The sequence below is a fragment of the Centroberyx gerrardi genome, chromosome 22 (assembly GCF_048128805.1).
Source record: "Centroberyx gerrardi isolate f3 chromosome 22, fCenGer3.hap1.cur.20231027, whole genome shotgun sequence".
Classification (NCBI taxonomy): Eukaryota; Metazoa; Chordata; class Actinopteri; order Beryciformes; family Berycidae; genus Centroberyx; species Centroberyx gerrardi.
The window spans coordinates 7676872-7692149 of NC_136018.1; the positions used below are offsets into that span (position 1 = coordinate 7676872).

General features: G+C 39.9%; 3 protein-coding genes across 3 annotated transcripts; 1 reads left to right on the top strand and 2 right to left on the bottom strand.

Moving 5' to 3' along the window:
* Window positions 1-580: 580 nt before the first annotated feature.
* LOC139928839 (B-type lectin plumieribetin-like) lies at window positions 581-1567 on the top strand. The gene is made up of 3 exons (XM_071921523.2): window positions 581-645; window positions 1003-1096; window positions 1209-1567. The coding sequence occupies exons 2-3, from the start codon at window positions 1007-1009 to the stop codon at window positions 1467-1469; spliced, it is 351 nt and encodes a 116-aa protein (XP_071777624.2). The 5' UTR covers window positions 581-645; window positions 1003-1006; the 3' UTR covers window positions 1470-1567.
* Window positions 1568-4951: 3384 nt separating this feature from the next.
* LOC139928835 (B-type lectin plumieribetin-like) lies at window positions 4952-6056 on the bottom strand. The gene is made up of 3 exons (XM_071921519.2): window positions 5897-6056; window positions 5446-5539; window positions 4952-5333 (listed from the first exon to the last, which is right to left on the bottom strand). Exons 2-3 carry the CDS (start codon window positions 5533-5535, stop codon window positions 5073-5075), a joined length of 351 nt encoding a protein of 116 aa, XP_071777620.1. The 5' UTR covers window positions 5536-5539; window positions 5897-6056; the 3' UTR covers window positions 4952-5072.
* A 2024-nt stretch (window positions 6057-8080) lies between these two features.
* On the bottom strand, window positions 8081-11782 carry LOC144543510 (uncharacterized). Its single transcript, XM_078291554.1, has 4 exons — window positions 11458-11782; window positions 9057-9167; window positions 8856-8957; window positions 8081-8707 (listed from the first exon to the last, which is right to left on the bottom strand). The coding sequence occupies exons 1-4, from the start codon at window positions 11647-11649 to the stop codon at window positions 8618-8620; spliced, it is 495 nt and encodes a 164-aa protein (XP_078147680.1). The 5' UTR covers window positions 11650-11782; the 3' UTR covers window positions 8081-8617.
* Window positions 11783-15278: the final 3496 nt, after the last annotated feature.

The window sequence follows — 15278 nt, forward strand, 5'->3', positions numbered from 1 at the left end:
GAGTTAGCAAGGGGCTTCTCATCATCATTAACTTTTATTTAGAAGAAAAATAACATGGAACCTGTGATTATCATGACAACTTTATGGCATGCTCATTCATGTACATAACCTTTTTTGCTCTTAAAGTCATTTAATGTGCAACTTCTCATTATTGATAGCCAGTGTAGATGTAAATCAAAACTACAGTCAGTCAGTGATACAACTCAGAACAGATGTTGCTGGTGATCAATCAGTCAAAGTGGACATGTGTAGGTGGTCCACTTCCACATCCATCAATAATACTCCCTCCGTCAACCATGTCGTCCTCCAAGGATCGTGCAGGTTCACATGTCATAACCAGATCGATGAAGCGGTGATGGCGTGATGCTGCAGGGGATTCAGGTGATGTCCTGAGGACAGGTGGAAACAAACCATGACTTCAGGATGAGCTGAAGCTGACAACTGGTATGTAGGAGTGAAAACCAGCAAGACGAGGACGACTAGTTGTCATGAGAAAGGGGCTCGCCGCTCCTCTCTCTCTCTCTCTCTCCCCCTCTCTCTCTCTCTCTCCACCCCCGGCCCAGATAATATAAAGAAGGCGGACTAGACTGAATTTCACTTCATCCTCCTCTGCTGCACTCTGTCTGCTGTAGGACTTTCAAGCCTGTAAGTATTGTACACTTCTATATTGAATGATAGATTCATGTATTACTGTGTAGCTGTACTTCTAAAATGCTGTGTCAATATAATGTTATGATCTGGTTTCTAGGACTGAGATTTATGATTGTTGATTCAGGCTCATAATGGGTATAAATTAAGGCTGATAATCAGTAAATTGTGATGCTATATGGTGAGGAAATATTTGCCTCCAACATAAAAACAAAAGTTCTTCTATTCAGTATAAGAATCACTGGTGGAGCACAAATGAAATGGTACACCAAGGCCAAAACATGTTTTGCAAAGCACTTTAGATTCAGCAGTTTAGATGGATAGAACATCACAGTATTTTTTCTTTTCTTTCAGAATCATGAGCAGGAACTACTTGTCCAAAAATGATGAGCTCCGCAAGGGAGACTACATCATGTCCAACAACCGGGAGTGGAAGGCTATCTTTCAGGTGAGTAACTCAGAAGATCAGAAGATCTGGACAGTCTGTTTTTTCTGATTTTGGTGAGCTTACGTGTAGCAGTGCACACTTGGATAACGGTGAAGTGTCTCTGTGTCTGCAGGAGGACGGTAACTTTGTGGTCTACGGCTGGAAGCCCATGTGGTCCTCAGACACCGCAGGATCAGGCGTTCACCGCCTCTGCATGCAGGCAGACTGCAACCTGGTCATGTACAACGAGGCTGACAAACCCTGTTGGCACACAAACTCCAGCAAGGATGAGAGCAACATGTGCCGTCTTCACCTGACTGATGATGGCACCTTGCTGGTGCAGAGGGAAGGAGAAGACATCTGGAGCTCTGCTTCCTCCAGCGGCATGAAATGATGTCATGAAAAACATTTTGTACTGTAGCGCTCTGTACTGTTTCATCTTTGGATGTCAGCTTGAGTCACCAGTCAATCTGATATGTGAACTGGAAACAAATAAAACCGTTTTTTTTTCCTAATTCATGAATGCATGTTTTTTCTACATCATGCTCCTCTTTGTGGGTTCTGATAAACAGAAGCTTCCAGTAGAAGCTTGAGTTGCTGCCTCTGCCCTCCTAGAATTTCTTTGTTATATTCAAACAATCTTCACTTAAAACAGGGGAGGTTATCTATGGAAAACATGCCCTACTTAAAAATGAGCACCCTTCCCCTCCCCTAAACGTTTTGCTTGATTGTTATTTCACTGAGAACATTAAACAACACATTTACATCGGTATGTGATTCTAGACACATTTCTGATTAACTTTGAAGACAATACTGAACATGAAAATCACAATGAAACGTGTATTGGTCCAAATTTACCAAATTTACCCAATTACTTGTATTTAATTTAATATATTTACAAAGTATGAGCAGTTTCTCTAATCAGAAATTTGATAACAGATTCCTTGGCTTTCTTATTGGACAGAAGCTTCCAGTGGGAGCTTGAGTTGCTGCCTCTGCCCTCCATGAATGTCTTCACTTATAAAACTGTTCAGTTAAACAGGGGAGGCCATCTATGGAAAAAAATACCCTACTTAAAAGCGAGTCGGTATGTGATTCTAGACACATTTCTGATTAACTTTGAATACAATACTGAACATGAAAATCACAATAAAACGTTGTTATTGGACCAAATTTCACCATGCCTTCCCCAAAAATGTGACAGGGGGCGCTGCTGCTCAGCAATGAGCTTGCTGGCTGCTTTATCAACATTGCACAGTTGCTTCTTGTTGCCATACCAAGAAATCAAAGTTAGGACTGCCATGATGAAAGATCAAGTCAAGATGGACTTATTTGAGAAAATTATCAATTCTAATTTCAAAGTTGCAAAATTTATACTGTATGTGTTCATTCATAAGATTTAGGATTTGGACCTGCATCCAACCCACTGAGTTACAGTACTGTTAGACATGACTGTGCTCATCCACGAATTGGAGGACTGGCACTGATCCAAGATCAAATTACTTGTAAATGTAATTTGAATGACCTCCATTTTTGCCTGATTGGAAACTACCTCCTTTGTTACTGAATAACAATGCAAAGAAAATCCCTTATTCAAGATGAGTGCCAACCTAGAACAGCTTTGTTAAAATCTATGACAATGCAAAACTTTCTCTCAAGCTTGAAAGCCAATACCAATCTTCTCCACTGACAAATAATGGGAGACACTATTAGGAAAATAAAAGTTTTTCTTGTTGTAGTAACTTTGCCAGAATCCTCTTGGATTTTGCTGCAGTGATTCATCCAATAGGAGAGCCAACAAATCTGTTATTGAATTTCTGATTATGAGAAACTGCTCATATTTTGCAAATAGGGGAGAGCGGGGTAAGATGAGCCAGTTTTTACTCAAATGTTATCTTGGCAAGGAAAAATGAGACAGAACTAAAACAAATGCTTCCACCCATATTCCAGGACGTTGACTTTCAAATTAACTGAGAATGCAGAAAGAAGAATGCAGCTAAATGAAAGAAGGATGAAAATACAACTTCTTAAAAGAAAGTGGTCTCTCAATTTGCCCCAGGTGGGGGTAAGATGATCCAAGCAAGTGGGTATATTGAGCCGTTTGGGGGCTCAGTTTACCCACAGATTCAATTAAGGGCCACACATTCTCATGACACCTTAATTGAATCAGCTGTGCAAGAGTAGAGTTGGAGCTAGAAGTTGCAGGACAGGAGGTCCTTGCAGTGTTTCTATATTGTTAAGATACAAAATAAATAAATAGATAAATGAATAGATACATAAATGAATAGAGTAATTAAAATAATTGCAGAGTTATTCATTAAATTACTATAATCTATATCATGGTGGTAAGTTGAACAACTGGCTCAATTTACCCCTTGGCTTTTGTCTCAACTTACCCCATAGTCATCTTTTTGAAAAAAAAGTTGGTCTACACACTAGTTCACTGCTAACCTTTTGCTAATTAATCCATGTGGTTTTAGTCCTTGGTAGTAGACCAACATTTATTGTATATATGTTTGATTGTAGCTAAATTGGTATTAAGATAACAGCCATTAAACAATGAATGTAAAAAAAACAAAACTTTTTGTTGCAAAAAACAGTTTTATGAGCATAAGTGTACTTACTAATTGTCTTATGTAGCTGTTTTCATTGCAGCCATGTTGAAATGGATGTCTCTTCCTAAATGCCTGGTCACATGACACATAGTGCTTACTATTGCTAGGATACAGGGGGTGGCTCAACTTACCCACTGGCTCATCTTACCCCGCTCTCCCCTATATTAAATTCTAAATAAATCTTCTGGAAATGTGGACCAATACACGTTTCATTGTGATTTTCATGTTCAGTATTGTATTCAAAGTTAATCAAAAATGTGTCTAGAATCACATACCGATGTAAATGTGTTAGGAGTGCAGCAATGAGGTGTTGTTATATCCCTTTACTTTACTCATCTGTTACATTTGCTTCCATCTCTTGTCTTTCTGTCTCACCTCTTCTTTCTCCCCCTCATCTCTCTGCATTTCTGTCTGCCTGTGCTAAACATTAAATAAAATTTAAAAAATATATACAGCCTATATCTTAGTGATTAATCCTCTATTATCTTATTATAGGTTATTTCTTTCATAATAGTCCAAGCTGAAGACTCTAAACAAAATGTATCTTCATTGGATAGATTTGAAGATAAAGTCACTAAATCTATTTTTTTCCTTGCATGATGAATATGAAGGTAAGTTAGCTGCCCTGCCACCGTCTGACTCCCCAGTCTGCCTCACCTGTTGTCTTGAGTCCCTCTAGCTGCCTTCTGCTTTACTTTATCTCTTTCTTTTCTTCTTGCTTTCAAGGGCGTCTTGCAGCCACTATATAACTATAACTATAACTCACTATATAATATGTAAAATGAAAAAATAATGTCAGCAAACGAGAGAATCTGGGCTACTGGGCTAAGAAAATCTCTATTAGCAGCAGCATCAAGCTAGCTAGCAATAGTCAATTCGGTCCAAGTTTCAATTAGCTACACACTGATTCATTGACAGCCTACATGCTAAGAAATTATTGCAGGATATGTGATATATCGCCAGGTTTAACTAATGGCTGCAACAATATTTATTACACTAACCGATACCTATCACAGTAGGTCTCCCTGGCTCGGTGTCCTCCTGCTCTGTGGTTCTGTTGATAGCGCAGCTGTGTGACGTTTCACAATAATTAATAAATTATAGCGATCACGTGTTCACGTGAGAAGGACAGAGACAGGGGCAGTTGCACTGTGCAAACAATCTCATTTGTGTTTTGCATTTGCTCAAATAGTTCACTATAATTTATTAATTATTCGGAAAACGCCTAAAATAAAATAATACATTTATATTGGAAGGGGCATTTTGAGAGAGAAATGTTTTTATTTGGTTCCAGTTCACATATCAGATTGACTGGTGACTCAAGCTGACATCCAAAGATGAAACAGTACAGAGCGCTACAGTACAAAATGTTTTTCATGACATCATTTCATGCCGTTGGAGGAAGCAGAGCTCCAGATGTCTTCTCCTTCCCTCTGCACCAGCAAGGTGCCATCATCAGTCAGGTGAAGACGGCACATGTTGCTCTCATCCTTGCTGGAGTTTGTGTGCCAACAGGGTTTGTCAGCCTTGTTGTACATGACCAGGTTGCAGTCTGCCTGCATGCAGAGGCGGTGAACGCCTGATCCTGCGGTGTCTGAGGACCACATGGGCTTCCAGCCGTAGACCACAAAGTTACCGTCCTCCTGCAGACACAGAGACACTTCACCGTTATCCAAGTGTGCACTGCTACACGTAAGCTCACCAAAATCAGAAAAAACAGACTGTCCAGATCTTCTGATCTTCTGAGTTACTCACCTGAAAGATAGCCTTCCACTCCCGGTTGTTGGACATGATGTAGTCTCCCTTGCGGAGCTCATCATTTTTGGACAAGTAGTTCCTGCTCATGATTCTGAAAGAAAAGAAAAAATACTGTGATGTTCTATCCATCTAAACTGCTGAATCTAAAATGCTTTGCAAAACATGTTTTGGCCTTGGTGTGCCATTTCATTTGTGCTCCACCAGTGATTCTTATACTGAATAGAAGAACTTTTGTTTTTATGTTAGAGGCAAATATTTCCTCACCATATAGCATCACAATTTACTGATTATCAGCCTTAATTTATACCCATTATGAGCCTGAATCAACAATTATAAAGCTCAGTCCTAGAAACCAGATCATAACATTATATTGACACAGCATTTTAGAAGTACAGCTACACAGTAATACATGAATCGATCATTCAATATAGAAGTGTACAATACTTACAGGCTTGAAAGTCCTACAGCAGACAGAGTGCAGCAGAGGAGGATGAAGTGAAATGCAGTCTAGTCCCCCTTCTTTATATTATCTGGGCCGGGGGTGGAGAGAGAGAGAGGGGGAGAGAGAGAGAGAGAGAGGAGCGCCGAGCCCCTTTCTCATGACAACTAGTCGTCCTCGTCTTGCTGGTTTTCACTCCTACATACCAGTTGTCAGCTTCAGCTCATCCTGAAGTCATGGTTTGTTTCCACCTGTCCTCAGGACATCACCTGAATCCCCTGCAGCATCACGCCATCACCGCTTCATCGATCTGGTTATGACATGTGAACCTACACGATCCTTGGAGGACGATTTAGTTGTTGTATCGCTGACTGTAGTTTTGATGTACATCTGGCACTGGCTATCAATAATGAGAAGTTGCACAATAAATGACTTTAAGAGCTTTACCCATCAATGGTATGAATGCACTGCCATGCTCAGTAATCAAAAAAGGTTATGTACATGAACGAGCTTGCCATAAAGTTGTCATGATAATCACAGATTCCATCAGGAAGCTTTTTGTCCTGGCAAGTATGAACTTAATCCTCCGGATGCATCAGGTTGGAGAACCCTATTGAAAACAGCTCGGGTCTTCACATGTCAAAACCCCTTTTTCCAGTTGGTCATATAATCAGTGAGCAGCCCCACAGGGGGAAGTGTGATTGTGTAACAGGCAACTTAGTGCTTTAATTCAGTTTCTATGGAATTACTACAGCGCCTAATTCCACTCTGAAAAAAGCTACAGGGTGAAATCAAGGGGTAATTCCAAAATCTTTAAATTGCCATTCAAAAAGCAGAAAAGTAATGTTTTTTTTCTTCTAAATAAAAGTTAACGATGATGAGAAGCCCCTTGCTAACACTCCCTAAAACAGCCAGGAGACAGAGAGGTGTGTGAATGCTAGAGGCGTCTGGTGTAATGAGCGAAATGCTGGCTGTGCAAATCAGTACAGTTGATTAAATTCCATATTATGAGAGTTTAACTGAATACGCTGCATGAGCTCATTCATTACATAAGAGAAGATACTCTGAGATTCACACGTCACTGACTTGAACATACGTGATTAAACAGAAGAACTCCGTAAGTGAGGCTTGTCTTGGCCGGCTTGAAGTGATAACTACCTGAAAATTAAAGATTTTTATATGAAACTAATTATATATCCAGCTGAATTGGCCTCATAGTGGAAACAAAGCTGTTGTCTCCTCACCGGTGCCTGGACTCAGCTCTAGACAGCTTGGCGCTGCTTTGAATGCAAATGGGGGGGGGGGGGAGAGGAGCTGTGAGCCACGATTCACAGCCCACTGAGTCCTGCACAAAGGAAGCTGAAGACAAGTCCATGCATTGTTAGTCTGAGACTGAATGTCCACCAGCTGTTTTTCATGAATGATAGGTCACATACTGTATTTTCTAAATTTTACTTTGTTTCTCCTTCAAAAGTTCGCGATTCTCATAACAAGGTGAATCAAATCTCAGAGGTACAGCGTGGGAGTCTGGACATTATGCATCCATTTGGTAAACTTGCTCTATACATTTTACTATATAATACGCTTTGGTTATGCAATCAGTGATTCACAAAGGCATTGGGTTCATTATGTAGCTAAGTGAAGATTTCAAACCGGCCAAACAGGCACCTTTCCCCAAACAAGACATTTTTGCCCAACTACTCCCCACCAATTCTAAGGAGAGCTGTCACAGATAAGCAGCTGACCATGTTGAATACCAAGTAGAAAGCTCACTCTCACTCCCATGTAGAAAGTATCACACTGTTCTTGTAAAGGGAGGAGAGGGGTGGGTGTATCCATGATGAGGAATGCAGCCTATAAAGACATTGAGTCCTCGGGGTCTGATACCCACAGCAGCCTTATAACGCTCTTCACAAACACATGCATACACTTTACTGTAGACATTATATAATGCTGCACTGCAGCATTATATAAATGTTCATCTGTTTCACATTATCTTCCATCCAAAGTGAGAATCTGGCTCTGTGTTTCGATGAAACAATCTTGCATCTGGAGCGTACTGACTTTATGAGCAAGGCAGGATCTAATGTATCCCAGCAGAGCTAAAAGAACGTTTGCCTGAACAAACATCTGGCAGTTGCATCTTGGTTATTTGTGCCAAAGATCTAATAAACAAAGACAAGACAAGACAAGTAAAGGGCGATTTGCTGTTTTTGTGCAGTTTATTCAGTGGAATCGAGGCATGTGCATACACAATAAGGGACGGCAGAATTGGCAAGTCAGGAATTTCTCTATAGTAGGGGAGACCGGGTATAGTTGTAACATGGGATAGTTGTAACAGAGAATTTTAGTTGGAATGACATGGTTTGGATCCAGTTTCTGATTTTACAAAGGGTGTTACATTTTACCCCAAGTGTTGTTACAACTAACCCGGGATGTGGGGTAGAATGTAACATTTCTCTCCCTGTGTTTGATACAGAGTAACTCTTTTTCTGTGAACCATGGAGATGTTGAAGCTGCTCAGTTTTGTAACAGACAGATGTAAAAAGTTTACACCAGATTTTGAAAAATCTATCTCAAATGACCAAGGAGATATGGACAGAAATGCAAAAAGTGTTACAATCATCCCCGGTCTCCCTTAAAATGAGCATGCCACAGGTTTACTACAGATTCCTCAGTTTGGTCACAGATGTACTGTGTTATGAAGCAGATGCTGTGTGAAAGATTTCCTCATTCAGTAGTAGACACAGCCAGAAGTGTAGGAGCTCCACTGTTGTAACTCATTTTTCTGCAGTGATCCAATCTGGAGTCCGTCATTTCCTGAAACGACAAAGGGACGGGAGTTAGATGTCTGTTTAGTAAATTCCAGGTTGTATCATGGTGAAGTAGATACTTGTTCCTGAGGAATTACAGAGAAAAACTGCAGGATCCAAGTTACAGTTTGACAAGACAGAAAATGTGTGTATACCTGTGTGAGTTTGGGTCTTTGGATGCAGTGAACGTAAGGCTTGGGGCTGCTTTCTATCTCGTCTGCCAGTGTTTTGTAGCAAACTGCACAGTCCATCAATGGCTGTAAAGCAATTGTAAAACAAATATGAAGATGTATTGATGTTTTGGATATTGGCAATAGACTTGGAATCAATGATCAGAAGGAAAGAGCTTCACTCACTCTGTCGTTCCTGAACGGGCATCTCTGAGGATCTGATTGAGTTGTTCCTTTGGCACACTTGGTAGGTTTCAGGTGAAAGTTGTGGTAGATGTATCTCACACCGAATCCAGACTGCAAGATAGTGGAGAGTCAGTTTATTATGAGCTATACAGTGGCAATTTTCATACCTGGAAACAAAAATCTATCACCTTTGCACCGTTCTTATAGCTGATAATGCTCTTGAACATGTTTCTTATGTTAAGTTCTTAAGTAAAAATCAATAGATGATCAGCTGAACAGGAAAATACATACAAACATAAATTTCTTATGTTTCCAACAAAGTTGTTAAGAATACTAGTATGATAAGGAGAATAAGACATGTTTTGCTGGATTTGTATTATTCTGTGGTCTATCCTTTTATTTGTTATGGTAATATAGTTTGGGCCAACGCATATAAAACCAGCCTTAATGGCATTTTCTTATTGCAAAAGAAATTTGTCCGAATGGTTATTAATTCTAGCTGAACTCACTGCTCCGCTTTTCCTTGGAGATTCTCACCATATTTGACATTAATACATTACAGATATGTACATTTGTTCTTAAATTTTACAATAATTTACTTCCACAACTTCTTCTACATTACATTTCCCTATATCCCTTTCATTCCTTGTAGTATTATACAGTATATAGACCTATTTGTAGTAGTTATGTACAGTACTATTGATAGTATTGATACTATTGATGTTAAATTATGTTTTGTATTTCATGTATTGTGTGTGTGTGTGTGTGTGTGTGTGTGTGTGTGTACATATGTCAAGTGTACAGTATATGTGGATGTGTTTGTACATGTATGACATGTATGTGAATTTATATAATGTATGTATGTTGTGTGGTTTTTACTAAAAGCCCTTAAGGTTTTTTTCATACCACCTGTGCATTGTATACTATTGCATATATTTGTTCATATTTTCTCTTTTCCAAATTGTGCAAATAAACAAATAAAGCAAAGGAAAGTTTGTGAGCCCTCTTGCTATTCTGCTGCAGGGTTTTTGCTTCATCTTGAATCAAAAAGATATTTGATCGCAATCGATCAAAGCTGCACTGTCTAGGCAAGAGTTTAATGTAAAAACACACCAGTCGTATCAGCCTAAAGCACAAAGTGGGGCTGCAACTAAGAAGAGTATCCATCCTCCCTAACTGAGACAAACTGTTTCCTAAACAGCAGTGAGCGAGCCAGATCTTTTGCCTCTCTAGTCCCTTTGGTATTATTTGGTAGAAAGCATCACAGACGGGCTGAGTTGGTAAACATGAGCGTGCTGTGTGCAGTTTACTGACATCACATCACATGATTTCTGGGTATTCAAGTTCCAGTGTTTCAAGCAGTTACCTTTGGCTGCCAGTTGGAGCTGCCAGTGTGTGAAGTTGCCTAGTGCAGCTTTAAGTAAATTGTTCATGAAAGAAAAATTTAAAAAACATTTAAACGAGTAAATGCTTAAACATTTAAGTACGCTTTAAAGAAAAAGTAGGTGAACCACATGGTTAGGGTTCGGGTTGAAAAATGGCTTTTAACAGCTGGAACTCTGGCTAAATGTTTCCTTTAAGAGTTGATCTTGACCGTCATGATGCCTAGATTGAATTCTGGACCATAATCATTTCTGCTTTGGCTTTGATGTTCAGCTCATATTATTTCTTCTGACTGATGTCCAAGTCCTCAAAATGTCAACCTGTTGCTGCGCTTTGTTTCACATTTCACACATTCTTCAGTGGTGGGGTTTCTCCAAGCTAATTGATGCACTGATTAAGAATAAACAGTTCCATTCAATATGAAAATAACCATACATGCAGGTAATTAGCACAGATGAACTTCACACTATCAGCTGGTGGCAGTGTGGTGCCAGTTTTGGGCTGCTTTTTTTTTTTTATCAGACACTTAACTTTGAGTCAAGTATTCAAGCAAAAGTGGAAACCACACCTTATCGAGGTGTTGTGATAAAAAAGCTATAGGCCACTGCTGAAAACCTGTAGATACTTGATCCAAACTGAACACGAACTACAGCAGATGTTGAAACAAGTGATCTGATTAAATTCCCTCCAGGCATCGTGACAGAAAATGAGTAAGCCTTAAAGAACTTACTGACAAATGTTTTTGTCTTTAAAGGAGATTTGAACTAAACCAGGGCATCACATGTTTTTTGATTTACTAGGATTTCACTAAAACGCTGCTATTAATGTTGATTTCTCATCAACAACACCATCATGAAACAAATTAACCTTGTGCTGTTGCTCTAATCTGGACCAATTACACAGAAAATGCTAAAAGTGGTGTTGTCCTTTAATCTGTGTATCAGACAATACAGTATAGTGTATTAATAAGCCAAGAACCTTTACTGTTAATAAAAATAAACTCAAATGTCTGCTTTACCTCGATGTCTGACTTTGCCAGAGTTCTGAAGAAGAGAAAATGGTGCTGGACTCCGGCGTGAGAGTGGAGTTGCCTCAAAACCAGATCCACTCCTTTCTTGTAGTTTTCGGGGAGCTGATCATACGCCTGCTGGGCCTCGGCAGAGTACAGCAGGGCTCCGGCAGAAAGCAGCAACAGCAACACAGCAGCCATCTTCCTCTCTACGACAGGACAGCAGCTCGACTGACGGGACTATGAACACCCACCTCTCTCCCAGTGGGATAAATATTAATGAGGAAGTTCAAAACAAGTCCTATTCAGGCTGGAGCAGTAACAGGGCCAACTGAAGACGCACAAATGGATCTGGTTCACTGACTACTGATGGCTGTTTACTTTTTATCTTTCAGCTTTCCCACAGCATCCAGTAAAAGCAAGTGACTAAGCTTCTTCTTATCTAAACACATTCTCAGTGGGGAATTTCCCCCAAATTGAACCAGTTTCCCAGAAAGGTAATTAGACTTATCCTTAAGAATCACAACAATGCTGACATGGATTAGTAGTAGTAATCCAAGTCTTGGAAGAAAACCCAGTGTGTCATGAAAAAGCCCCAGGGTGTTTAGTGATTCATCAGTCACAGCAGACCCTTTTGGCTCGGCTTCCTCCGCTTCCAATTTGATCCAAAACAGTTTATTGGAATCCAGGTCAGTTATAGGAAATGAGACCTACTGAATATTAAGTGGGCTAAAGGAATAGTTGACAATGATGACAATTTATTCACCAATTAGTCACCCCAATATGAGTCAAAACTCCATTGAAGTTTGTAGGATCACTAAGTTAGCACCTGTAGTTCCATCTCAGCCTTCTTCCAAACTGTTGAAGTTAACAGGACGATCTTTTTATAACTCCAAAAAAAGAATAAAATGTCTCCAAAAAGCTCATGCAGCATAATCCAAGTGTTTTGTAGCCAAACGATTGCACTGTGGGTCCAAAAGTCAAATATTTCCCACAATTTCCCTTAGACTTTCAGTCCCTGGACGTTGGCACATTCTACAATAAAGCATTGTCACTGAAGAGAATATAAGAGAAAATGGGTTAAATATTAAAGTTTTGGACCCACAGTATAATCGATTGGCTACAAAACACTTGGACTATACCACACAAGCTGTGTTTGTGTTTATCTGTAAAAAGATGGCCCTGTTAACTTCAACAGTTTGGGAGAAGGCTGAGGAACTGCACGTGCTAACTCGCTGGGGGAGACTAGTTGATGAATAACTTTTCATCATCGCCAACTATTCCTTTAACAACCTGACCTAATAAGGAGTTTCAGCTGACATGGGGATGAGTAGAGAATGACTGAACTTTCATTTTGGGGTGAACTCTTCCTTTAAATATCAAACAATGATCAGAAAGATGTACATCCTTGTTTATCTGAACCGCAGATCCATCCAACTATTCTACTAATTTGTAAGTAACTATTGTAACTTCCTTGTTGACTTGAAACTAAAAACATTCAAAATACAAATTAGACTGTTCTAGAGCATTTTAGATTGCATGTGCGTGCACATGGCATCTCAAATAAGTTTTGGTCTTGAATTTATTGATATTTCATTGTTCAGGAGGATGAAAAATGAAATAGCCTAGAGCCTGCTGACTGAAATACACAGTTTATTGACAACGTTTTGAGCCTTCGTTTTGAGCGTTTGTCAATAAACAGTGTGTTGGAGCATTTCAGTGTGTGGGCTCTATTTCATTTTTCATGTTGTTGTCAAGTCAGGCACCTTGTACCAAGTGATGTGCATATTCTTTGATATTGTTCAGGAGGATGCCACTTTTGGAGCAATCTACATTCCTGAGGGTTTTGGAAGGATTTCCTGTAGTCAGTCTACATGAACACCCGATGTATGATGATGGATATTAAAGGATATTAAAGGATATGTTTGGCGATTTCGGACCTATATATAATTTGTCTATAAAATAATAAATATAATAACTGTACTACTTGGACCCACAGACAATATTGACTCCTGAGTCAGCTGTCGGTTGAAACAGTTGAAACTTGCTGCTAACAATGAGTCCAAATGGGGATTGTCAAAATATCTCAAAAAAAGCCATTTGTAGGCTCCACAGGGGAGTTCAGAGGAAACATGACACAATTCCGCCATTACACACACTTTGACTAATCAGGAAATCACTGAACTATTTTTCTCTGCGGTGGGGTGAAACAATATTACTGGTGGAGTGATCTAGTTTTGCGGATGGGTCAGGCCAGACTGTAAACAGTCAGACTGTAAACAGTTGCACATGGAGCTGGGTAGAGTTTGATAGATGACTATCCACTGAGTGCAAATGGTGCAGTGCTGCTGCTCTCCGGGCTGTCTAAATATGTCGGTTGGTCACCATATTGTTTTCTGAAGAAATTCAAGGAGGGCAGAGGCAGGAACTCAAGCTCCCACTGAAAGCTTCTGTTTATCATCACCCACACTGAAAACATGCATTCATGAATTGGAAAAAGATGTTTTTATTTGGTTTCAGTTCACATATGAGATTGACTGGTGACTCAAGCTGACATCCGAAGATGAAACAGTACAGAGCGCTACAGTACAAAATCTTTTACATGACATAATTTCATGCCGTTGGTGGAAGTAGAGCTCCAGATTTCTTCTCCTTCCCTCCTTCCCAGTCAGGTGAAGACGGCACATGTTGCTCTCACCTTTGCTGGAGATTCAGAAAATATTTTTTTTTATTGGGTTCCAGTTAACATATCAGATTTACTGTTTACTCAAGCTGACATCCAAAGAAGTTTGCCTAAACCTCTGGCATCTTTGTTATATATGTGCCAAAGATCTAACAAACAAAGACACCAACACAGAAGAAATGAAGGGCAATTTGCTGTTTTTGTGCAATTTATTCAATCAGTGGAGTTGAGACTGGATGTCAGATCCCCAGTGCATACACAGTAAGGGATGCTAGAATTGGCAAGTCATGGGAATTTCATGATCGTAAAATGAGTATGCCAGGGGTTTACTAAAAAGATCCTCAGTGTTGCAGATGTACTGTGTCATGAAGCAGAAGCCATTAAAAGCGTAGGAGCTCCACTGATGTAACTCATTTTTCTGGAGTCCGTCATTTCCTGAAATGACAAAGGGAAGGGAGTTAGATGTCTGATTAGTAATTTCCAGGTTGTTTCATGGTGAAGTAGACGTGAGATCTCAAAATAGCTGGAAAACGAAACACTTTTTTCCGTTTTCAGTTTTTATTTTTCTCAGCACAAGAATCCAAGTTACTGTTTGACAAGACAGAAATGTGTGTGTACCTGTGTGAGTTTGGGTCTTTGGATGCAGTGAACGAAAGGCTTGGGGTCGCTTTCTATCTCGTCTGCCAGTGTTTTGTAGCAAACTGCACAGTCCATCAATGGAGCTGATGTCCCACACTGCCCCTCTCCCCTTTCCTAAGTGAGCGGCGCTCCGTCCAGAGAAAGCTGAACTCACCAACGTTAGATCTGACTGATGTCCAAGTCCTCAGCCGGCTAAACAGCTGAAAAATGTCAACCTGTTGCTGCTTTGTTTCACATTTCACACATGTCCTTCAGTGGTGGGGTTTCTCCAAGCTAACTGATCCACTGATTAAGAATAAACAATTCCATTCAATATGTAAATGACAATACATGCATCAAATTAGCACTGATGAACTTCACGCTATCAGCTGGTGGCAGTATAGTTTTGGGCTGCTTTTTTCTTTATCAGGCCCTTAACTTTGAGTCAAGTATTCAAGCAAAAAGCGGGAACCACACCTTATCGAGGTGTTTGGAGAGAAAAAACTAGGCCACTGCTACAAACCTGTAG

Bases quoted from the DNA above. Each gene is read 5' to 3' on its own strand.
- LOC139928835 (XM_071921519.2), bottom strand. From the start codon at position 5,535: ATGAGCAGGAACTACTTGTCCAAAAATGATGAGCTCCGCAAGGGAGAC. The intron at 5,334-5,445 runs GTGAGTAACTCA...CTGTGTCTGCAG, and splicing joins AGTGGAAGGCTATCTTTCAG to GAGGACGGTAACTTTGTGGT.
- LOC139928839 (XM_071921523.2), top strand. From the start codon at position 1,007: ATGAGCAGGAACTACTTGTCCAAAAATGATGAGCTCCGCAAGGGAGAC. The intron at 1,097-1,208 runs GTGAGTAACTCA...CTGTGTCTGCAG, and splicing joins AGTGGAAGGCTATCTTTCAG to GAGGACGGTAACTTTGTGGT.
- LOC144543510 (XM_078291554.1), bottom strand. From the start codon at position 11,649: ATGGCTGCTGTGTTGCTGTTGCTGCTTTCTGCCGGAGCCCTGCTGTAC. The intron at 9,168-11,457 runs GTAAAGCAGACA...ACTATCTTGCAG, and splicing joins TGGCAAAGTCAGACATCGAG to TCTGGATTCGGTGTGAGATA. The intron at 8,708-8,855 runs GTATACACACAT...TTGTCGTTTCAG, and splicing joins AAAGACCCAAACTCACACAG to GAAATGACGGACTCCAGATT.